General features: G+C 39.1%; 2 protein-coding genes across 2 annotated transcripts in view; one reads left to right on the top strand and one right to left on the bottom strand.

Annotated features, from left to right (window-relative positions):
* The window catches only part of DNAJC3 (DnaJ (Hsp40) homolog, subfamily C, member 3), a 111,357-nt gene extending 101,864 nt beyond the window's left edge, over positions 1–9,493 (top strand). Inside the window, exons 10-12 of the mRNA XM_011975431.1 lie at positions 679–811; positions 1,686–1,834; positions 5,454–9,493. Coding sequence (XP_011830821.1) covers positions 679–811; positions 1,686–1,834; positions 5,454–5,611 — 440 coding nt within the window. The 3' untranslated portion in view covers positions 5,612–9,493. The remainder of the gene's footprint in view (positions 1–678; positions 812–1,685; positions 1,835–5,453) is intronic.
* A 6,519-nt stretch (positions 9,494–16,012) lies between these two features.
* LOC105536160 (UDP-glucose:glycoprotein glucosyltransferase 2) overlaps positions 16,013–25,565 on the bottom strand; it is a 159,990-nt gene continuing 150,437 nt past the window's right edge. The window contains exon 25 of the mRNA XM_011975435.1: positions 16,013–16,245. Coding sequence (XP_011830825.1) covers positions 16,223–16,245 — 23 coding nt within the window. The 3' untranslated portion in view covers positions 16,013–16,222. The remainder of the gene's footprint in view (positions 16,246–25,565) is intronic.

Below are 25,565 nucleotides of genomic sequence, written 5' to 3'. Positions count from 1 at the left end.
TACACAGGGAAGAATCACTTCAGTCTTAACGGCGGTAAGATTGCTCTGGGTAAAGTGCTGACATTAACGTATTTACCCAGAGGGTATGGAGAGATCATGTGGGAGGGTGGACAAGTAAACAGCAGTACATTTTGTTGAATGAGAATAATAAACTACCTAAACTCAGTTTTAATTATTATGCCTTTTAAACCTTTTTTTTTTTTTTTTTGAGATGGAATCTCGCTTTGTCACCCAGGCTGGAGTGCAGTGGCACGATGTCAGCCACTGCAACCTCCGCCTCCGGGGTTCAAGCGATTCTCCTGCCTCAGCCTCCCGAGTAGCTGGGACTACAGGCATGTGCCACCATGCCCGGCTAATTTTTGTTTTTGTTTTTTTTTTTTTTAAGTAAAGACGGGGTTTCACTATGTTGGCCAGGCTGGTTTTGAACTCTTGACTTCGTGATCCGCCCCCTTCGGCCTCCCAAAGTGATGAGATTACAGGCATGAGCCCCCGTGCCCAGCCTGTTTTAAATATTCTTGATCAAAGTTACTAACGGGGTATCACTTGAGGTTTTTGGCAATAATGACCAAAGAGTGAAGGGGTTGGGGGATGATGACTTTAGCATCAATTTTACAGGGTAAGAAAAGGCAACAAATTATAATTTGCCTTAACAATATTATCTTAAACATATTTTGACAGCGATTCAGGATTATGAAACTGCTCAGGAACACAATGAAAATGATCAGCAGATTCGAGAAGGTCTAGAGAAAGCACAAAGATTATTGAAACAGTCGCAGAAACGAGATTATTATAAAATCTTGGGAGTAAAAAGGTGAATTATTAATTTAAAATTTACTTTGCTATTTTTAATCAACTCTGTTTCAAAGCTAATCATTGCTCTTTTTCCTCTCTGATTCATTTTCTTTACTTATGTAATTTCAGTCATATGGATTAAACCCTAACAATCTTTAACATTAGAAAGCTACTTTGAGTATTTTATAGGCAAGTTTCTTTGATAGAGACCAATAATGCAACCACAGAGAATTAGTAGTTGGCAACAAAGATGACACTGTAGCATGAATGGGTCCTAGGCCTGGATTTTTTAAGAAGGGTAAAGGGGTAGGAGTGAGCTTTCTTTTGGTGGGGATGGAGGAGGAGATGGAAAAAGGAAGAAAAAGCCTTCTCTAGGCCTAAAAATAAAGTAGTACTTTCAGAATTAAGTCTGAAATTAAGATCTACCTTATATAAAAGTACATACTAAGTAAATGATACACCCCTCAGTGGTTCGCTAAGTGAACCATCATCTTTCAAAATTTGGAATCTTTGTGTTTACTATTAAGTAAGCTAATGCAGAAGCATAATTGAAAGTGGCGGTCAGAGTCATATCTTTTTAATGCCAAGAACTGAATTTTGGTAACTTGCAAATTCAGAAAGTTAAAAAATTCATTGATGTACCTTTTTTAAAAAAGGGAGAATTCTAAAGATCAGGAGTGCTTTATTCTCAGTAATCTTAGTGAGCATCCAGGGAAGCCTGATGTCAGCTTTAATGATCATCCAGAACTGTATGCAGATCTTTGGTCTGTGATACCATTGGAACTATTTTATACCAGTTTGTTAATTGCCAGTGGGATCTTAATCAGCTCTTCTGATTTTTATGATAGTATGTTAGACATTTCTCCACTAATTATTATTTTACCACCCCTCAGAAATGCCAAAAAGCAAGAAATCATTAAAGCATACCGAAAATTAGCACTGCAGTGGCACCCAGATAACTTCCAGAATGAAGAAGAAAAGAAAAAAGCTGAGAAAAAGTTCATTGACATAGCAGCTGCTAAAGAAGTCCTCTCTGATCCAGGTATTATTGGGTTTTATTCCTTTGACTCGTCCTAGAGGTGGTGTGAGAAGCGAGGGGGGAACGTGCGGTGGGTTCTGCATGTGGGGCTGCATAGGCAGTGACGGGTCCTGAGCCCGGTTCCAGAGGTCCAGTTGTGTGCCTGCCCTCCTCGTTCAGCCCTCTTATGCTCCTGTTGCAGGGTACAGTGGAAAGATCATCCAATGTGGAATCAGAGGGCCTGAGTTTGAATCTTTTTCCTACTCAAACAAGTTATCAGAACTTTTTGGTCTCAGTTTTTTTCAATACTGAGCATAAGAGGATCTCTCAGGTTCCCTCTAACCTCAAAGGTCAATGATGAATTTTCTCCACCAAGCTCACAGGAGCTTGATGAGGAAACCAGTTTGCCAGGCTGGATTGCACTGAGTGGGAGAACAGCAGATGTCTGGCCTAGGGCCTGCTATGCCCCATATCTGTTCACCAGGAATCTTGCCCTGAATCATATGATCATTAGATCAACAGGCTTATATGTGTGTTTTTTTAAAATTTTTATTTTTTGTAGAAATGAGGTGTCGCTGTGTTGCCCAGGCTGGTCGTTAACTCCTGGGCTAAAGTGATCTTTCCAACTCAGCTTCCCAAAGTTGTGAGATTACAGGTGTGAGCCTCTGCACCTGGCCACGTGTGTTCTTTTGCTGTACACTAATATGGCCTGGAAATTTAATAAGAGGGAGACAGGCTAAGCATTGAGGTGATATTGGACAATGCTTTGCTGTTGCCAGAGAATTTCATGTTAAGCTGACACTGCTTTTTTGTGGCCTTCCATGTCAGTGGGAGCCAAAGCTGTGATCTGAGCTAGACAAATTAAACAAAGAGAGGAAAGTTTTATTTGTCAAATCTTTTTGGAGCACCTACTTATGCAGTGGAATTGAAGGTAAATGATGCTTTGTTTTCAAGTAATTTATAATCCAGTAAAGGAGAAATGTACTTCCCTTATCAAGTAGTATTGGATACATACTGTCCTGTTACTCAGCAAATATTGAGTGGCTGCAACCTGCCTTGAGCAGTTCAATCCTCTTAAGTTTGTGCAGTGCACAGAAGTGATAGTGTATCAGACTGGGAGTCAGGATCTTCTTCTGGGAGGAGGACTGAGGGGGACTTTGGGCTAAGTTTTAAGGTAGCAGGGAGCCAACGGAGGGGATGAGTATCCTTGCACAGAGGCATGCACTGAGGAAAGAGCTGCAGGTCCTTTTTCTTTCCTCTTGTTCTTATGTTCAGGATGAACTATCTTTTCTTTTAAAGACTTTAAAGTTTTTTACTATGCATATATCAAAACACATGTATCATATATTTATGAATATGTTTAGTAGAATCACATGATTATGCCAATCTGAAACTTAATTTTCACTTGACATAAATCTTGGCTATAGTTTTTTTCTCACTGAAAAATAGCTACCTCATTCTTTGAAATGTATGCAGACCACTCCATTGAATTTTTAAGTAATTACATGATGTGGATCTGAATTCACTTCTCTTTCCATTCACAGCATCCTTTCTCTGGGGCTATTATCACCCCCTATGTAGTCCACTACTGTTCTAAGTGCTAACACCCTAGATTAATTTTGCCTGTGAGATATCAAAGATATGGGGCCTGAGTCTAACTGCATTAGCTTTTGTAAAACAAAGCTGAGTTTCAGATCAACTACAATACCCACTTAGTTATTCATACTCAGCATAAGAGCCCTCCATTTTTACTGGTGGGTTTCCTCCTCCTAAATGTGTGGTTTCAGATTAACCTCCCAGAATGAAGTAAACTGGCTTTTCTCTAAGTATCTTTGAACCGCTAAAGGACAAGTTACTGTGAGAGAGCAAAGTGGGACTTGGGATTATTTTTATATTTGCATTTTTTCTTTATTTTCCATTATTAAAAAACCTAGCTATATGCTAAGTCTTTTTTTTTGTAAGTTCAGGGGCACATGTGCAGGTTGTTACACAGGTAAATGTGTGTCATGGGGGTTTGCTGTACAGATTATTTCATCACCCAGGTATTCAGTCTAGGACCCATTAGTTATTATTCCTGATCCTCTCCCGCCTCCCATCCTTCACCCTCCAATAGGCCCCAGTGTCTGTTGTTCCCCTTTATGGGTCCATGAGTTCTCATCATTTAGCTCCCACTTGTGAGAATATGTGGTATTTGGTTTTCTGTTCCTGCATTAGTTTGCTAAGGATAGTGGCCTCCAGCTCCATCCATGCCCCTGCAATGACATGATCTCATTTTTTATGGCTGCATAGTATTCCATGGTGTACATGTACCACATTTTCTTTATCCAGTCTATCACTGATGGGCATTTAGGTTGATTCCATGTCTTTTCTATTGTGAATAGAGCTGCAATAAACAGACACGTGCATGTGTCTTTATAATGGAACAATTTATATTCTTTTGGGTGTATACCCAGTAATGAGATAGCTGGGTTGAATGGTATGTCTGTCTTTAAGGAATTGCCACTGTCTTCCACAATTGCTGAATTAATTTACACTCCCACCAATAGTGTATAAGTGTTCCTTTTTCACCACAACCTTGGCAGCATCTTTTTTTAAACTTTTTAATAGCCATTTTTTATTTGCAATAATGATCTAATTATTTGCTCTAGTGATCAGTGATGTTGAGCTTGTTGTCATATGATGGTTGGCCACATATATGTCTTCTTTTGAGAAGTGTCTGCTCATGTCCTTTGCTCCCTTTTTAATGGAGTTGTTTTCTTGTACATTTCAGTTCCTCCTAGACCTTTGTCAGTTGCATAGTTTGCAAAAATTTTCTTCCATTCTGTAGGTTGTCTGTTTATTCTATTGATAGTTTCTTTTGCTGTGCAGAAGCTCTTTAGTTTAATTAGATCTCATTTGTCAATTTTTGCTTTTGTTGCCATTTCATGATGGAAACGCCAAAAGCAATCTTTGCCCATGCCTGTGTCCTGAATAGTATTTGCCTAGGTTGTCTTCCAGGGTTTTTCTAATGGCTCTGAGGACAAGAGCGCTTTCTTTCTATCCCTGCAATATTCCTCTCTATTGCCTTCTCCCATGTCTCTGCATTGGTCTCTTTCTGCTCAGGGCTCAGAGGCCCCGCTGTGGGGGCACCAATCGCATGGGAGGGAAAGGTGAGTCTCCTGGAGTTGGATGTTATGGAGGCCCCTCTCTCCTCATGTCTGAGGAGCCTTAGTGCTGTTTGGATTAAACTGAGTCTCGAGAATGCTCATTAGACGCTTGTTGAGGTCATTGCCTTACAGACTTCATTTTGGGGATTAGGGTAGTGAGCTGCCTGTTTCAGTGGAAGTGCAGACCTTTGGAAGTTTCTTTTTCTTGAATTATTTTTTTCCAGATAATTTCACTGGGTAGTTACCAAGCTTGGGTAGCTGCTTCTGGAGTGAGATTTAGAGGCCTGAACCTCATCCTCTTTGTGGTGAATTTCTCTAGTCTGTTTCTTCTGGGTGGGAGTGGGAGAGCCTGGATTTGAATGTCAGGCACAACTCTCAGTAACTGAAAAGTAAGTAGCTCCTCAAGCCCATCCACCCTCCTTTGCCCAAAGAAAACATTCCCCCTACCCCTATACCTTAGATATTATCTGGTTCTTAATTTTCTGATTTCTTTCTAGAAATGAGAAAGAAGTTCGATGACGGAGAAGATCCCTTGGATGCAGAGAGCCAGCAAGGAGGCGGCGGCAACCCTTTCCACAGAAGCTGGAACTCATGGCAAGGCTTCAATCCCTTCAGCTCAGGCGGACCGTTTCGATTTAAATTCCACTTCAATTAAACCAACTGTTTTTCTGCTCTTCTTCCTTAATTTTTTTAAAGATTAAAAACAAAGAAATCTTCCTCCGGGACCCTAATGAAAAAAGAATTCAAATCTTTGTTTGTCCATGACCAAAGAGTTGCTTTAATAGGAAAAAAATCTGTTCTCATCCCTGTTAGATTTATGGTTAATGGGTTTGCAACGGCAGGGAGGCAAGGAATGGTTCTATTTCTGACAGAGCAGCCTGCATCTGTTTTATGCTGTGTGGAGGAAGTGGTCTGAGGCAGGCTCACCTGTGGACGTGCTCACGTATTCTGTATTTTTCTACACTGGAGCTGAGATTCTTCTCTTCACAGCCTTGCAGAGTAAGTCTGTGCCTACAAATGTAAGAAGGAGCTGTAATCTTCATGAGAATGGTTAGTATTCTTAAAGAGAACATGAACGGTTTTGAGCTGTGCTTCGATGTGGTCTAGTCACTTGTGAGTAGCTGTGAAAGCTTTAGTGTGCATGTGTTTACACCTCTGTGGTCTGTCAACATGGCTGTCACTGAAGGAGCAAGAGACCATCTTTTAGGAACCCTGGCACCAAATGGTAATATATCCAGGCTTAGACTTTGGATTAATGTTAAATGTACATTTTTTTTTTTTGGTTCAGTACCTGAAGAATACTGAAACTTGAATCTATAAATTCCTATGGACCCTTTTAATATTAAACACAACAAATTAAAAGTTGTGGGTCAAATAGGTTCAGATAAAATAGTGGTGGTATTTAAAATAATATTGCTGAAGTGCAGATTGAAATACTTTTTAAACAACTGAAGTTGTGAGTTTTTATAGAGAATTTCATGTAACAAGACTGGCTTAGAAACGTAAAGTTGCACAGTCAACATAAATAAATACAGAATTCCCACTTTTAAGTAAAGACAGTTGGCAGCTTCTCCTTCTCTTATACCAAGGCTTGACCTTATCTTAAAGGTCTCTGGTGCCTCCCACATGGGACTTGTCTGCTGGTATGTGTTAAACAGTAGGCCTGCCCTTCTACCAGATCTTGATGCCTCTGATGTTCTCCTGCCTACAAGAAAATACAGGCTTGCAAGTTTAGTCAGGTCTGGCTGTATTTCCACTGTTGTTTCATTTAATAAGATGACATCTCCTCTTGAGATACATTCTTCTTACCTTTTAAGAAGATACTGTTTAAGAAGTGAACTATTCAGTCTTTGTATACTGAATGCTTTTTCCCTAAAAATTGTTACTTTAATCAAGAATATTGAATATTTATGGAACTCTTGATGCTGCATTTGAAAGCTGAGGGAATTACTTTAGATAGGAATTGCTACCTTTATTCTGGAAAGGTTTTGTTTCTGCCTCAAAGCATTTTGAAGTGTTTTAACCATTAAAGGGTCTAATTTTTTTAATGAAATCAAGCATTTTAATTCACTGTGGGAGGCATCCTGACCACAGACATCCATAACAGCAAAGCACAAACCGTTTTCATCCGTAGTCTTATCCTGAAATATACATGGACAAACTTTTAACTGGGAGACAAAAACCACATAGTTGAATTGAGCAAAACATTTAAGTGCTTTCTGCATCTATTTAGGAGTCTATTTCTTACCAATAAACTTGACAGTGCATTTGGAAAACTAGTGAACACCTTGCAGCTTTCGTTTTGCTTCAATGTTTCGATTCAAGCCAGTGTAAAAATAATTTCCAAGGCATTTCTGTCTATTATTTAGTAATCTCACTACTGGCTATGTCAGCAATATCTTTTTCAATCTCTTTCCTTTTGTATATGTCACTGACCTCTTTGAAATATAGTGATGGCTTTGACCTACTTTGAAAAGAATTTTCATATAGAATCAGAAAAAAAGGAAATATCAAATCACTTGCCCTCCACTTGGAGAGCACGACAGTTGCCAACAACAAGGGGTCAAGGGCCGCACAGGAGACGTGTCCCGGGCCTGACCACCTCCCACCCGCTGCCCAGAGGCTTGTTTGCATTTTCATTTTTTCTCCGCCTGTAACAACCATAGTTTCAGTTTCTAAATTCTTATCATGGATTTAAGTTAGTCATCTTAACTGATGTGCAGAGTTACTTGTCTGTTTTCAGTGAAGAGAGAGAAGCAACTCTGGTGCCACATACCAGTGCCATGGAGGGAAATGAATTCTCTGCAATCTGTTGTTTTGCTGATTCATGAAGAAAGTAACAACTGTTGAGTTTCAGCCTTGATGGCCATTGGCAATTTTCTGGTGTCCACCCAAAGGGAAAGACAGTCATTCCCTGCTTCCCCTAAACGGTGACTGAGCAGCAGCCTGGATGTTAAAGAGATAGATAGTCACTCCCCTTGCCTGACTGTAGGGTATCATTAGCCATTGTAAAACCGTACTACTTTCATTTTCCCTTGGGGACTGCAGGTGCCAGGTAAACTTTTTTTTTTTTTTTGAGACAAGAGTCTTGCTCTGTTGCCCAGGCTGGAGTGCAGGGACGCCTCCCGGGTTCAAGTGATTCTCCTGCCTCAGCCTCCAAGTAGCTGGGACTACAGGCGTGCACCACCATGCCTAATTTTTGTATTTTTAGTAGAAACGGGGTTTCACTGTGTTAGCCAGGATGGTCTTGATCTCCTGACCTTGTGATCTGCCCACCTTGGCCTCCCAGAGTGGTGGGATTACAGGCATGAGCTACCGCGCCCGGCCATCAGGCAACTTCTATGGCTCTTTCAGGAAAAGTGAAATCAGAGAGGGGTACCCTAGCTATAGCTCTGTTATATTCTGCTCTTCTTTCCTTTTTGGTGAGCTCCATGGGTGGAGTTATCAGGGGTCTGTACTTTGTGGATATTTTGCCCAGCAGGAAGTAATAGACATATCAGTCTAGAAGCACTGTGAAAAGTTTCCAAAACGGGAGACAAAATTTAACCCATTCCTCAGTTCTGAAAGTTTGTGCTGTCTTACCATGAATAGATGAAAACTTGAAAAAAATCTCGACAGCTTACTAATGTGAATCGGATGTAACATACTACTAATTCTACAATGTCTTTAGTATTAAAAATCTTTTTTAAAGTATTGGTATGAAAACAAATTTTTGTTGCCCTGATGATGGAATTTTAAAACTACCCATGGTTTAGGAGAAAACATAACTGTAAAAAAGGTAGCCAATAAAACCACAATTTGAAATTGATACCATTTTCTACTCACCATGGATGATGAAAAATTTCACCTTTAAATGGATCAGAAGTTGTCTTTGACATTTACCATGAAAAAACTACATAAAATGGCTCCCTGGTGAGGTTACAGACACAGGGCCCTGGTGATGGGCGTTGCAAAGTTTTCATCGAGCACACGGCAATGGTATAACCTAGAGAAGTTCATGCAACTTTGTTGAATGTAGTTGACTTTTCCAAATTTATAAAGGAAGAAGGCAAATGTTAATTTGCCAACAACTAATATCCTTTTTCTAAATCAGATCATTCCTTTTTTGTTAGTGGCAGTTTATCCTGTAATTTCAAATGACGTTAAGAGGTGGAATTATTTGGGGTTTTTTCTTTTTGTTTACAGAAGATCTCATTTGCTGAATGATTTAAGAGTAAAATTAGCCACTGCGTGGCTTTGTGTATAGTAACCGGTTTTGTTGCACTTGTCTGTGGCTGAAACACTTACCTGCAGTGGGAAGCCGAGCAAGGAGGAGGTAAACATTGGAGATGTTTGTGAAAATATTACTCTTACCATGAGGTTTTAGTTTGTTTTGAATGAGAAAAGACTAAGTAACTTAATCCATCTCAATGTAGTGTTTTAATAAAAAAGGAACCTAATATTTGAAATGGGTCTCAGACATGTCTACAAATATGGGTACTATTTTTATGCCCTTGTATTTTCACATTTAATAAAAATATTTATGGTCATATCAGTATTTCCATGCTTTTGATTCATTTTTGTTCTTGAATATAAAATTCTAAAAGTCCACCTTAAGAAAAGTATTTCCAACTTTGCTTCATGCAAAATCAGTGACTGAGGTGACAAAAGGGCTCTTCCTTTACACAAGCTGACAGGGAAGGTCAGAACACACAAAGCAGAAAGGGTTAAAACCTCTAAACCCTCAAAAGTCCTAGGACAACTGAGGACTTAAAAAGTGGACAATTCTTCCATTTCAGTACTATTAAAATGTAACTTAAATTGGCTTTGTCTGAACATTTTCTCTTTCATACCCCATTTGTACGTTTCTGTTAAGGTCCTAAGTTGGGAGGGAGGACACTATAGCCTATCTCAAATTTCCAGCTACAAACAGAAGGAACTGTCTTCTCAGTTAATGTATTCTGCATAGCTTAAGATCCAAGGAGAGCTACAATGTGTAAATGTATATAGAACTTTTCCAGAAAGCTCAAAGCTTTTTTTTTTTTTTTTTGAGACGGAGTCTCGCTCTGTTGCCCAGGCTGGAGTGCAGTGGCATGATCTCGGCTCAATGCAAGCTCCGCCTCCCGGGTTCAAACAATTCTCTGCCACAGCCTCCCGAGTAGCTGGGATTATAGGCGCCCACTACCATGCCTGGCTAATTTTTTTGTATTTTTAGTAGAGACGGGGTATCACCATCTTGGCCAGGCTGGTCTTGGATTCCTGACCTCGTGATCCACCTGCCTCGACCTCCCAAAGTGCTGGGATTACAGGCGTGAGCCACTGCGCCTGGCCAAAGCTTCCAAATTCTTAATCCTCATGACGTTGTGGCAATGTATGAACAGCCAGTCTGAGTCTGAAGATAAACAGCATGAACAGGTGCAGCAGGCATGAGAGCTGCAGGGAAACTGCAAGAAGGGAGATCCAGAGCCTCAGGAGCTCTCACTGAGCAGGCACCAAGCCCGCTCCCTCCCTACCTCCAGGCTCAAATCAGTGCTTCATGATCTTTAAGAAAAAAAAAAAATTCATTTTAATCTTAATGCCAGCTTACAGTTCACACCTCAGAGACCCTGAACTCTGCAAATCCTTTTATGCTGAGCAAATCCTTTGGGAATGCTTCGATGATAAACAAGAGCTTAATATGCATATTAATTTATTGCTTTATACTAGGATTCTGTTTCTAACGAAGCATACAGGAGACAACTCAGCTTGCATGTCTATTTTGAACACATTTCCAACCTTCACTCAGGTCTGTTTTTCCTGATCAACTGAGTCTACTGGGATAAGCATCACTCGGACAGATAACTCCCAGGGACTGGGCTGCCGTGGTTGGGAAGGGCCACTGGGAACATTAGTGCCAAGGTCTGAGGAAAACAGAATTGAACATATTTAAAAAGCATAAGGGAGTAACCACTGCTTGCAGCATTTGTGAGTGGATTTCAACTGCTCTAAGTCTTCTTGTTATTTATATACTTCCTTGTTATTACAGGAGATTTGTATAGGTATATCTTTGAGTATGGTGTGCCATTTGTAGGTACGGTTAAAAAGGATTTTTCCTTCTTACAGGTTTCCCTAACTACATGTAGTTTTGCTCCTAAGTATGAAGATGCTTTATCTCTAAAGTATCTTTTAAAAGGATAATTCTTTAGAGAGAAAGCATCTTCATACTTAGGAGCAAAATTACATCTAGTTAGGGAAACCAGTATAAGAAGGAAAAATCCTCTCTAAAATATCTGTTAAAAGGATAAATCTTGGGCTGGGCATGTGATCCCAGAACTTTGGGAGGCCAAGGTGGGCGGATCACCTGAGGTCAGGAGTTCAAGACCAGCCTGGCCAACATGATGAAACCCCGTCTCTACTGAAAATACAAAAAATTAGCTGGACGTGGTGGGGGGCGCCTGTAGTCTCAGCTACTTCGGAGGCTGAGGCAGGAGAATTGCTTGAACCTGGGAGGCGGAGGTTGTAGTGAGCTAAGATTGTGCCACTACACTCCAGCCTGGGCGACAGTGAGATTCCATCTCAAAAGGGATAATTCTTTTAACAAATTATGTACATTTCACTGTGTCAAATTTTCTTAGGATTTTAAATACCCTGTCACTTCATATATACCACCCGTTGCACTATTTTGTTTCCTGCAATGTTTGTGGCTTTGTTATCTCAAGTTAAAGTGGAAAGAGTTCATTCTACAGTTGTTTGTGCAAACAAAATAGCATCTATTCCTCCTACTGAATGCAAACATTAAGCAATTGTGGAATGAAGGGAGGGCTCTCCCTGTAGGACAGGGCCTCAGATCAGAGGAAATTCATTATGGACATCGTACAATGAAAAAAAGCAGCATTAGCAAATCTAGAGCTTCTGTCCAAAAAGTTGCTACTGCTGTTAAGTATTAGGAAACAATGCAGGCATAAAAATATTCACTGAGCAGTTTACGATTTATATGAATGGATGTTAGCCCTTCACTGCGCTTGAAGATCCAATCACAAAAGCTCTCCACATGGTTCATAAACTCACTTGCCTTGTCATCCAGGCTCCAACCTCATGGGCCTTCTTTCAGTCCTCAAATGAACAAAACTCCTTCCATACTATTCTTTCTTGCCTGGCTAGCACTAACTCTAACTTCAGGTTTCATCCTAAAATGTTACTTGTTAGGTCTGTCTTGACACTTGCCCTTCACAACATTTTCATTTGGATATTAATGTCTGTCATTTATACTGTCTAATAACCTAAAGAGGATAGCTTGGCACACAGTAGGTACCTAAATTATTTGTTAAATTGTTGAAATATTTGTTCAATCTGTTCAGGGCAGAGAGACCTACTATATTACTGGCCTTATTTAGATGAAACTTTTTAGAAATTGTTTTCTGCTGGAAGCAGACGTGGGGAAACAGGAAAAGCTACCAGCAGTGTAAGGAAGACAAACAGCAGAGGTCTGTGACAGGACATTTGTATGGAAAGCAGTTTCAATCTGATGCTCTAGACTAGACACTCTACTACAGGATTAGTTCTATTTATTTCAGCGTTCATCTTACCCAATAAAGGTACTACCATCATTATTCCTCCTCTCCTTTTCCTGAAAATGTTAAATGAAACATAAGGTTGATCTGGAACCCTTGTCATTCAAATAATGTCTTGGTTTGAAGCCCATCTTTAAAATCTGAGTAATTTTTCTTCAATTCTAATAAAAACCTTTCGTTTTTAAAGTAAAATCACATCAGGTAGGATGCAAACTTTACATAGTTGAGCAGATCTACATGACTGAAGTAAACTTCTTCACTTCAAGTAATTATGAACCGTAGAGGACAAGATTATTTTCCAAATCAGAGATCTTTAAAACAGAAGTGTTACTAGTTCTAAGTCTAGAGACTTTCCCTTAGAATTTCTCAGAAAATAGAAGTTTGTATTTGGTAAATGGGGTTAACAAACAGAAAATGGGGAACAGCTGTCACATTACCATAACACTTGAAGACTTCTAAAAAAGAGTAGTTCTAGGATGGGCTTACACACCTGACCAAGCCCCTCTAACTTACAAAGTTACCTGTAATTTTGGCCATCAAAGCCCTGGACCATCATGTTTCCTCTTTCTCACTTTGCCACCAAAGGTGAGATTTTAACCAATCATCTGGTTCTTTGGAAGTGAGTGGAGCCCCTTCAGTCTATGAAGTCAAGTAACAGAAGTGGGCAAGACAATGGCTGGGTCATAACTTCTGCTTGTTGGTTTCCGCGTGGGCCCATCAGCACCTTTTACTTCTTCTCTGAAACTATGGATCTGAGACACATGATCCACGTGTTCATCTGACTTGCCCTGTACCTCCTGCCCTGAAAGTATTCTGCTGGGTCCCTAGAGCCTCTTCTGGGCAGCAGCAGTTTATTGTCTGGTTGCTTCTCAGGTGCTGGAGTCAGGACCTGGCACACAGCAACAAGCAGTTCTGCGGGCAGGTCCCACTTGTGTCAGACTACATGTTTAATATTAAAAGCCTGATTTTATAACACCAGGCTGACATGGCTTGAGATGCCTTTAGAAGTATTTGATGCTATCCTTCTAGGAGCTATGTTGTTCTCTAGGAGCTTGAGGGTGACTGGAGCCAAATGACAGGCACTTCCAAAATAAAACCTTTTGGACCTAAGCGTTGGAGGTGGCATGCCGACTTTGGGCCGTCTTCATGCTCAGATTCTGGGTCTACTTTCTACGTAAAGCTCACACGCCACTGTGGGTCAAGCACAAATGCTTCTCATTCTGAGCTTAGATACACTGTTCTGACACTTTTTTCTAAGAAGGCAGAAAGAGAAGACATTTATCACTTCTCATAGTTAGAAACTAGTTCCCCTCCATCCCGCTGACCTCCACTACTTCCACGATTTGATTTTTGTTAAAACTTGACATAGGACCTGCAGCTGAGAACCAGAATTTAGGATCCTGAATATACCATGAAAGCCGTTGGACTATATTTGTTCAGCATTTCCAGGATAAGGGAACTGAATGGCTTTCTCTCCAAGTGTTACCAAATACTCAAGGCAAGACCTATGGTTCAGTTATGTAATGTCCCTGAGGAGGGTGTATTTTTTGTATGGCACAGCAGTTGGTATGCATGAGAGCTCTTGACATAACAGCACTTTTAAAACAAGCCATTTAATTAAAACATTTCACTGTAAAGAAATACCTTATTTATAAATCTGGATTTTCTGGTATAACGTATCACTCACCTGGAAATGAAACATGTAAATTGGTGTAAATTGTCCACTCAGATCATAAGATACAAACAGCGAGGGGGGCATCAAGACTCTTTACACTGTTCTGTAATTTTAGCTTCATACTCCATGAAAATACGGGATCTAGAATACTGGAGAAGGCCATCGTAGGTAATAAAAGTAGGAATCCGGTGTCTCTGCCCAGCTGATCATCCTTTCTATAAGATTCTCACAGAAGTGAAGACAGGCTGGTAACAAAGGAAAACAAAGCACCATCTTATAGTTGGGGTTTGCACCCCGGCCACCGCAGCAGACCTCTGGGTAGCTGGGTGGAGCATCTGGCCTAGAACCTTACACAGTCTCACCTCTCACCAATCCCCAGCTACAGCTGACTCCCAAGAGGAGTGAGCCAGAGAGCACCATTACGTTGGCCGCCCCAGGACCACTTACTGCTCCAGCCTCTGAGTGTACCCTATAGGATACTCCGAACTCACAGGAATAACCTAGTTCCACCAGAGCAGGCCATAAATGGTGCACTCCATTTTAACACAGACAAACACGAACAAGTAACAAAGGGAGATGACTGCGAGAGGGCGAGGCAGGTGCTCTCTTATTAGGAATGAATGGAGCTGATGTTTAACTCTGTGGGCTGTTCTGTCAATACTCTTGTTCTGAAGAGCTCACAGGAGTGAGCTTCTGGCTCATGATGGAACTGTGTGTACAGAGCTGTCCAAAGACGGACCAGCCTGTCTCTACAGGTAGAGTTCCCTGTTGTCCCAGAACTTCCAAGATGGCCTGAGGCTCAGCTTTACAGGCAGGGCCTTAGAATAGGGGCTGGCACACTAGCTGGGGGCCCAATTCTGTTAAATGCTTCTCAAACTTATCTAATTACAGAACCATCTGGAAAGCTTTTTAAACAATCATGATTTACCAAGCTGACTTCAGACCTGATGAATCAGACGCTCCACAGGATGAGGTCCAAATGGTACTGAGTTCTCTTCCAGTCCCATGATCCTATGACTTTAGAATAGCTGGATAGTGTTTAAACATTTCCTATTATTAATCTATTATTAATACACATCAGAAAAACAAACTGTTTACATCCTCAACTAGTTCTCATAAAAGTACCTAGTCCGTTTAAAAAGAGAATACACATATATCCCACATGCCCATAAATAATTTTTATGACATAAAATTAGAAACATTAGAACATCCAAATACCGCATTAAGATTAAAACATTGTTTAAGATAAATGATTACCACGTAACAATATTACTTCCATTTTAAAACACCAGTTAACGTACAAATAGGCTTTATTATTATTATTGTCTCAGAAGGAAAAAATACAAAAAAATAGGTTTCTGTAATTTTAAATGCATTTCTGTTATTTTATTATTTATATTATTTTTTGAGACAGTCTTACTCTGTCGCCCAGGCTTGAGTGCAATGGCGCGATATCGGCTCACTGAAACCCCCGCCTCCCGGATTCAAACAATTCTCCTGCCTCATCCTCCCAAGTCGCTGGGATTACAGGTGCCCACCACCACACCCAGCTAATTTTTTGTATTTTTCGTAGAGACGGGGTTCTGCCATGTTGGCCAGGCTGGTCTTGAACTCCTGAACTCAGGTGATCCACCTGTCTTGGCCTCCTAAAGTGCTGGGATTACAGGTGTGAGCCACTGCACCAGCCTAAATGCATTTCTGTAATTTTAAATGCATTTTGTGAATAAGGAAATGTGGATGCACATAAAACTAGATATAAAAGGCTATACTTTGATAAACACCAGCTAGTCCAGTACCTGGGCTATCTGGCAAAACATCAAACTTTAGTGATCAGGAAAAAGGAACAATCAGGTTTTAAATACTCAATGGTCGTTTATTATATAACTTAAACTTATTCAATACATTAAATACCTGTTTTAAATAATTACAAATTTTTAAAATTAAAGAATATGTCACTGATCTTCATGAGACTTCCAAATTGTCTCAGCAGGGGCTTCACACTTCCCCAGCAGGCGTCAGGTTTCCTGTCATGCTTTCGCCTTCCTTCTCATATAAACCAGTGCTAGAGTTCATCATGTGTCAAAACTGTAGGGGAGAAAAGTTTATTTAGCTCCTGGCATCTTAAACATAAAATTATCTTAAATATTAACTTACGTATGATGAGGAAGCACCGGTATTGACTGAGGATCCTTTATTTGCTAGTTCAGTACCTATATGCTTCATTATGCAACACGAGAATAGCTCTTTGTACACTGTGATGTCTATTAAATTGTCTCATAACTACTGGTCTTTCTACCCACCTAGAATGTGAGCTCCCATGAGTCTATGAGGACAAGGAACATACCTTACTTATCTTTGTTATCTTTAGGATCTAGCATCCTGCCTGGCAGATAAGAGGTCTTCAAGAATACTAACAGATTATTCACTGTGAATATAGTATTCTACCCTTAATGTAATGGAACAACAGAAAGCAGAGGACATATTAATATATAGTCGTCATCTAAGATGGGAGGACACCGCACTCTGACACAGACGTAAGTACTACATAAATGCAAGCACAATTCTGATGAAGACTCTTAGAGAGCAAAATGGTCTCTTCTGAATCACTGAGCTGTCACATACCAACTGACGTAAATCACTGAGAACTCAATATTTTCAGGCAGAAATTAATTAAAATATAATTTAAATGCATGCTGTTCCACAGTTCAAGACGTCAGACTACGTTTCCTCACTAAATTCTACTGGAAAGATAATAAATATAAAAAGGAAAAACAATAATGAGAATGAGGGAAGTGGTTACAAGACACTGTTGGGGCAAAGTTATCAACGAATTTCAAGAAATGGGAAACAGGGATAGACTGCATGAAACAACTTCATCCCAGAATACACAGCTGAAACGATGACTTGGCTTTCCTGATGGAGGAGTCTGGGAGAGGTTACTAACAAACACCAGTGGATAGTGAGTCACACAGTGAAGCAATTCAGTGAAGGACTGTGTGGAAAATCTGTGCCTGTCAGCTCCCCACTCTCATTCTTCTGAATCTAAGACAGAAACTAACACCCTGGCATCTATTCTAAGATAAAAAGTGGAAGTCTGTTCTTGAAAGAAAATTGAACAATTCTCAGAGACAGACAAAGAGGGAGAAATAAAGGGTGGGAGAGAGGGGGAAACAGGATTTTTTTTGTTTGTTTGTTTGGAGATGGAGTTTCACTCGTTGCCCAGACTGGAGTGTAATGGCTTGATCTCGGCTCACTGCAACCTCCGCCTCCTGGGTTCAAGCAATTTTCCTGCCTCAGCCTCCCGAGTAGCTGGGATTACAGGCATGCGCCACCACGCCCGGCTAATTTTGTATGTTTAGTAGAGACGGGGTTTCTCCATGTTGGTCAGGCTGGTCTCCAACTCCTGACCTCAGATGATCCCTCGCCTTGGCCCCCCAAAGTGCTGGGATTACAGGCATGAGCCACCGTGTCCGGCCGTAAAGAGGTATTTTTATATGGGTGTCTGCTCTTAAGTAAAGCGCCCTCATTTGGGCTTTTGGGGTGGTGTATAGGATGGGCTTTGATCTGTTCCATGACCATACACCTAGAAGGAGGCCTGCCAGTTGTACACCATGGGTTAGTAATTAACCCTCCCATCTGGGGAAGCCTATCAGAGAAAGAAGCACATTTAAACCCTGGCAAAGGAAACCCACACCAGTTATTATATTGATCAATCTCATATTTCATTCTTAAATATACATGAACAGCCAAAGATCTCCAGGTTTCTGAGGAAGAAAAAAGGGCCAAGATGAATACATAAAACAACATAAACAAAAAGGACCTGAAAAGAACCAAAGCAATATGCAAAACAGTTCTAATTGGTATTTCAGGGGATATTAGAAAAAGTGAAACCATAAAACAAGAACAAAATGAAATTAAAAAGAAGCAAGCAGGGAAAAGAAAGATCTGTTAGAAATTAAGAAGTGATTACCCCTCTAAAATAAATGAATAGAAAGATTGAAGATAATGCCAAAGAATTTTCTCAGAATACAAATGAAAGGAAAAAATATACAAGAGAAAATGTGAGTACAAAAGATCTATAGGACTAAGAAGACAGTTCTATTTACAGTAGCATCAAAAGGATCAAAATAATTAGGAATAAACCTAGGAGGTGGAACGTGTTTACTGAAAATAACAAAAAATGCTGAGATGAATGCAAGACGACATAAATAAATGGAAAGACATTCCATGTTCATGAACTGGAAGTTTAATATTAAGATGTATATACTACCCAAAGCAATCTACAGACTCAGATTCAACAAAATCCCTATAAAAACCCCAATGATGCTTTTTACAGAAACAGGAAAAGTCATCCTGAAATTCATACAGAATCACAAGGGATGATGAAAATAATTCTGAAAAAGAAGAATGAAGTTGGCAGATTCACATTGCCTGATTTTATAACATATTACAAAGCTTCAGTAATGAAAACAGTATGGTGCTGGCATAAAGACAAACAGCCCAATGGAATAGAGAGTCCAGAAATAAACTCTTGTGTATGTGATCAATTCATCTTTGATAAGAATGCCAAGAATATTCAGTGGGAAAATAAGTCTCCTTCAAAAATGGAGTTGGGCAAACTGGATATCCATACACAAAAGAATAAAGCTGGACTCTTATCTTACATGACATATGAAAATTAACTCAAAATCAATTAAAAACCTAAATATAAGACCTGAAATTATAAAACTCCTGAGGAAGACATAGGGAAAAATCTTCATGACACTGACATAGCAATGACTTCTTACATATGACACCAAAAATATAATAAAAGCAAAAATAGATAGATGGGATTATATTAAACCTAAAAACCTTTGTGCATCAAATGACACAATGAACAGAGTGGAAAGGCAACCTAGCAAATCAGAGAAAATATATGCAAATAATATATCTGATAAGCGATTAATATCCACAATATGTAAAGAAACTCTGCAACTCAAAAACAAAAAATAACTTGATTAAAAAATGGGCAAAGAACTTGAATATACATTTCTTCAAAGATGATAAATAGCAAACATAAGAAAAGATGCTCAATATCACTAATCATCACAGAAACGCATAACAAACCTACAATGAAATTATTACTTTAGACCCATTAGTATGACTGCTATATTAAAAAAAAAAAAAACAGAAAATAAGAAGTGTTGGTGAGGATATGGAGAAATTGGAACTCTTTTGCACTGCTGATGGGATTGTAAAATAATGCAACTGCTATGAAAAATAGAGGTTCCTTAAAAATTCATATGATTTGGCCGGGTGCGGTGGCTCAAGCCTGTAATCCCAGCACTTTGGGAGGCCGAGACGGGCGGATCACGAAGTCAGGAGATCGAGACCATCCTGGCTAACATGGTGAAACCCCGTCTCTACTAAAAAATACAAAAAACTAGCTGGGCGAGGTGGCGGGCGCCTGTACTCCCAGCTACTCGGGAGGCTGAGGCAGGAGAATGGCGTGAACCCGGGAGGCGGAGCTTGCAGTGAGCCGAGATCGCGCCACTGTACTCCAGCCTGGGCGACAGAGCGAGATTCCGTCTCAAAAAAAAAAAAAAAAATATTCATATGATTTGGCAATCCTATTTCTGGATATATATATCCAAAATAATGGAAAGCGGGGTATCAAAGAGATATACACACACATGTCCACAGCTGCATTATTCACAGTAGCCAAAAGGTGAAAGCAAACCAAATGTCCATCGATAGATGAATGGGTAAACAAAATGTGGTAATATATATATACTATGGAATTTTATTCAGTCTCTTAAAAGGGAAGGAAATCCTGTCATATGTTACAACATGAATAAATCTTGACAATATTATGCTGAGTGAAATCAGTCAGTCACAAAAAAATAAATACTATATTATCCCACTTACATAAAGTATCTAGAGTAATCAAATTCATAGAGAGTAGAACGATGTTTGCCAGGGGCTAGGGAGAGAGGGGGAAGGGAAACTGTTAATGAGTATAAAGTTTCAGATTTGCAACACGAAAAAGCTCTGGAGATCTATTCCAAAACAATGTGAATATACTTAACATTACTGAACTTAAAAATCGTTAAGATAGTAATTCTTGTTACGTGGTGTTTTTTTTTTTTAAACCACAATTAAAAAGTACATAAAAATTGTATAGGATTGAACCAAGAGGTATAAAAATCCAACTAGTTAGAATCCTGGACAGAGAGAACAGAGGTAAGGGGGAAAGAGGTACATTATTTAAAACAAAAACAAACAAACAAACAAAAACAAAAACACAGTGGAAAAAAAAAGTCCAAATTTGAAGAAAGGCATGAGTCATTAAACACACAAGCAAATTTACGGGATGCAATAAAAATGTGATCAGGGAAACTTATAGCTGTAAACACTAACATTGAAAAAGAAAAAAGATCTCAATTCAGCAACTCGACTTTGTAGCTTAAGGAACTGTAGCTGGTCAGGCAGGAATATGGGTAGCCTGGGTATCATATTTACAGTTGGTATCTGAAATGGGGCAGTCTTGCAGCCTGGGCCCTTAAGCTGCAGAGTGTGAAGGTTAATTCCAGGAGTTAATGTCAGAGTTGAAATGAATTACTGGAGATCCAGCTGGTGTCCAGTGAATTGGAGAATTGGTGTTAGCAAAACATTATATATTTGTTGTTAGGAAGAAAGAACATCAGATGACAGTACTGCTCAAAGTGATCTACATATTTGACACAATCCCTATCAAAACCCCAATGACACTTTTTGCAGAAATAGAAAAACCTAAAATTCATATAAAATCTTGCAGGACCTTAATAGCCAAAACAATTTTGAAAAGAAAAGAATTGGACTCACTGATTTAAAAACTTACTACAAAGCTACAGTAATTAAAACAGTATGGTACTGGAATAAAAAGAGACATATAGACTAAAGGAATAGAGAACCCAGAAATAAATCCTTGCATATATGATCAAATGATTCTGACAAGGGTGTTCAGACCATTCAATGGGGAAATGACAGTCTCTCTAACAAATTGTGCTGGGACAACTAGATAGCCACACGCCAAAGAATGAAGTTGGACTCCTACTTCATACCGTATTTAAAAATTAACTAAAGATAGATTTAAAAATCTAAGTGTAAGACCTAAAGCTCTTAGAAGAAAACATATATGGAAATCTTTGTGAATTGGATTGGGTAATACAGTTGACCCTTGAATAACACAGAAGTTAGGAACAGACACTAAACCCTTGCACAGCTGAAAATCCACATATAACTTTTGACTCTTTAAAAACTTTACTAATAGCCTACTGTTGACTGGAAGCCTTAGAGATAACATAAACAGCTAACACAGTTAACATATTTTGTATATGTATTTTATACTGTATTCTTACAACAAAGGAAGCTAGAGAAAATGTTAAGAAAATCATAAGAGAAAATATACCTTACTATTCATTAAATGGAAGTGGGTCATCAGAAAGGTCATCATCCACACTGTCTTCACATTTCATAGGCTAAGGAAGAGGAGTTGTTAGTTTGGTCTTCTTGTCTCTGGTGGCAGAAGTGGCAGAGGTGGAGGAGGTAGAAGGGGAGGGAGGAGAGGCAGGCACACTCAGTGTAACTTCACAGAAATACCTTGTAATTTCTGTCTGATTTGTTATTTCTCTAAAAACGTTTCTATATGGTACCAATCCTTCTTCCGCTGTTTGTGTTAGTCTCAGTCTCCATATCATAGAGGGATCCATGTCATAAAAAGCAAAAGCAGTCTTTAATTGGAACTCTTCTGCCAATTGTCTAATGTCACTTTGTTTTCTGGAACTGCTTCTATGTCTTCTTCCTCATTGTGTGGCACTGGTTCAGAAGCACTCATCTCCATCAAGTCATCTTCTGTTAATTCTTCTGGTGTGGTGTCTACTAGCTATTTAATTTATTCAAGAAATCCGTATCTTGAAACCCTCAGCTCCCACTTTTTTTTTTTTTTGCCATATTCACAATCTCTTTCATGATTTCCTTGGTTAGCTTTGTCGTAAATCCTGTGAAGTCATGCACAACATCTGGACAGTTTTCTCCAGCAGGAATTTATGGCTTGGGGCTTGATAACTTTCATGGTTTTTTCTATAACAATGATGGTATTTTCAATATTATCATCCTTCCAGACTTTCAGGTTCTATCAGGGTTCTCTTCCACAGCACTGACAATCTTTTCCAAAGAGTACTTTCTGTAACGAGGCTTAAAGGTCCTTATGACACCCTGATCTAGAGACTGAATTAGAGATGTTGAGTTTGGGGGCCGATAGACCCCTTTGACACCTTCAGTGTTGAGCTCATGGAGTTCTGGGTGGCCAGAGAGCATTGCCCAATATCAAAAGAACTTTAAAAGGCAGTCCCTTACAGACAACATACTTCCTGACCCCAGGGACAAAAGCATTGATGGAACCAATGCAGAGAAAGGATTCTTGTTGCCCAGACATTCTGTTGTGCAACTAAAAGACTGGGAGCTAGTATTTATCTTTACCTTCAAGGCTTGGGGGTTAGCAGCTTTATAGATAAGAACAATACTGATCTTAAGACCAACTGCATTTGTATAAAATAACAGAGGTAGCCTATCTCTTCCTGTTTCAAATCTTGGTTTTCATTTCTCTTCCTTACTAATAAATGTCCTTTGTGGCATTTTTTTTTTTTTTCCTACGAACAGGGAACTTTCATCTTCATTAAAAATCTGTTGGGGCAGATATCTTTTCTCCTTAGTGATTTTTTTCTTTCATAATTGAGAGTTTACTGGTTGGGTTGAGGATCACCACATAGACATTTCAATTTGTACACAATTCTTAACATATGTACCAAAAATCTAAAAAACCATGTATTTCAAATTCTTTGTAAAAGTTACTCTAGTGACTTTCCAGCTTAATATCTGGAGGCAAAATTTCCTTAAGAGGCTATCACGTGCCAGTATCTTCACATGTTGTTAAGCTGTTGCATATGTCCTACCAATTCATAACTGAATAGTATGTACACTACATACTCAAATTTTCATTCACAGCACATTCACAAAGTTATTGGAAAAACAGGACTATCACAACTAAAGATGTTACAGAGTACATACAATTCAGACAGGGAAAGCCATGAATATGGAGTGGTTTTCTTTAGGAAACAATTCTACTAAAAAACAACATGGGAACAGAAGTAATTTAAAATGTTTAAGACATTCAGTACAGGACTGTGACTCCATATTGCTGGTTAGTATGCTTTGTATTATAGGATATAAAAACTAACCCCCCATCTATGGAATGTTAACCTGACACCTAAGATAGTCAAAGCCTCCTATAATTCAGTATCTCACACTATTTTCTGGTTGTACCAAAAAATAAACAACCGGTGAATGATTTCACCTCTTTTTAAAATAAGCATTTACACTTAAAAAATGGGATAAGGTGGGATTCCTTCCTTCTTAAAAATGTTTCCAGAGCTACTAAAAAACTTGCATTTACAAAATAGTTGATAAAAATATTCCTCTGGATTGTACGAGAAGGGAGACAGGAACCAGTGATAAGACATGGTATAGGATATTAATCAGAGTTGGCTTCTTTCTCTCTAGCTTCATTGGAAGCTGAACTCTCCTCGGTTTTGTTTCTTCATTTTCTGCAGACAAATCTTCTTTACTTTCTCGGTTAGCCACTTCAGCCTGTTTTCCCTTTGCTCCTCCTTTCCCTTTTGTTTGCACGTTCTGTCTGGAGATTTATCCCTTTCTGCTGCCTTTTTTGGCTTAGTTTCCACTTTTGCAGGGGCAGATTTAGCTGACAAGTGTGAAGATCTCCACTCTTGAGCTACTCCTTTGCTGCCCCCTTCAGTGGAGTTGACCTTCCTCTTGACATCCTGGCAGCAGGGAGGGTGTGTGCCAAGTGCCTGCAGGCTGCAGCACACTGAGACCCTTAGCAAAGCTGGGCTACTGGGCTGCCTGGCTGCTGCCGTTCCTCCTCCCACCACCCAAGCTGCTCAGGTGATTTTCTTAATGGCATCTGGGAACTTGTCTGCTGCCTCTTGGTTGGCAGAAGCTGCCTCTCCTATTATCTTGACTTTAAAAAACCAAACCTCATTCTAAAATTATCACATCATCCTTTGCTGGCATTAAATTCTCCAGCTTTAGATCCTGCACCTTACTTTTGCTTTAAGTTGTCATATAATGACTTTTCTTTTTCTTGAATTATATTAGTCTACAGGTAAGCCTTTCTTATAGTAATCCTGCACCAACATAAAAGCTGCATTTTAAATATGAGATAAATGGGTATTTTGCAAGAAGTATAAAGTTTTGGTGCCTGCTGACATAGCTGCAGTGCCAACTTCACAAAATTTTCATTTCTTTTTTCAATGTTCCTTACATTGGATACATTTATCTTGAAATGGATAATCACATGTGAAGACCTCAGTCTACTGTACGTATCAAGCAATTCAACTTTTTCTTGTAATATCATGGCTTTTTTCTCTGCTTCTTGGGAGCACTTCCAGCATCACCAGTGATAATCCATGACTTCATTTGGGTCCCATGGTATTATTCAAGTTTTATGGTATTGCACTAAACACGATATGAACTGCTCATGTGGAGATGATTAGTGTTTTAAGCAGACACATTACTTGAGCTCACTGCAACAGCAACAGGAGGTGGCTACGACATTATTACAGTAGTATAGTATGTCCTACAGTTAATTTTATGTTTGTTTATATTTCTCAACTGCCTATGATGCCATGTATGGTCTGTGTTTGTGTGCATACATTTATCAATTTTAACTTTTAATAGACTTATGGATATTTTATACAGTAAATAATAAAACAGACTAGTATCTCCATACGTTTTAAGCATTCATGACATACCTAGCTTTTTAGTCTTTTCAATATTTCTAGGTTACATGGTTCCTCTGCAAGTTTTTTCAAACTGTTGCAAATATCCAAAAAATTTTCCAGTATGTTTGTTGAAAAAAATCTACAGATAGGTGGACCTGTGCAGTTCAAACCTGTGTCGTTAAAGGGCCAAATGTAGTTTCTTAGCTATAGTACCAAAAACACAAGCAAGGAAAGACAAAAAAACCTGAGTATCAAAATATAAACATTTGTACCACAAAGGACATCATCGAGAAAATGAAAAGACAACAAAAAATGGGAGAAAATTTTATAAATCACACTTGGTAAGGTACTTGTATCAAAATATATAAAGAACTCTTACAAATACACAACAAAAAGAAAACACAATTCAAAAATGGGCAAAGGATCTCAATAGATAGTTCTCTAAAAAAGATATACAGACTGCCAATAAGCACACAATAAGATGGTGAATATCATTTGTCATCAGGGAAATGCAAATCAAAACCACAGTGAGACACTACTTCTCAGCCACTATGATATTTTTAATCAAAAAGACATAAAAAGTAT

This window comes from Mandrillus leucophaeus, unplaced genomic scaffold (assembly GCF_000951045.1).
Source record: "Mandrillus leucophaeus isolate KB7577 unplaced genomic scaffold, Mleu.le_1.0 Scaffold1559, whole genome shotgun sequence".
Lineage (NCBI taxonomy): Eukaryota > Metazoa > Chordata > Mammalia > Primates > Cercopithecidae > Mandrillus > Mandrillus leucophaeus.
The sequence above is the reverse complement of the archived record's forward strand: the minus strand, read 5'-3'. Positions and strand labels throughout refer to the sequence as shown.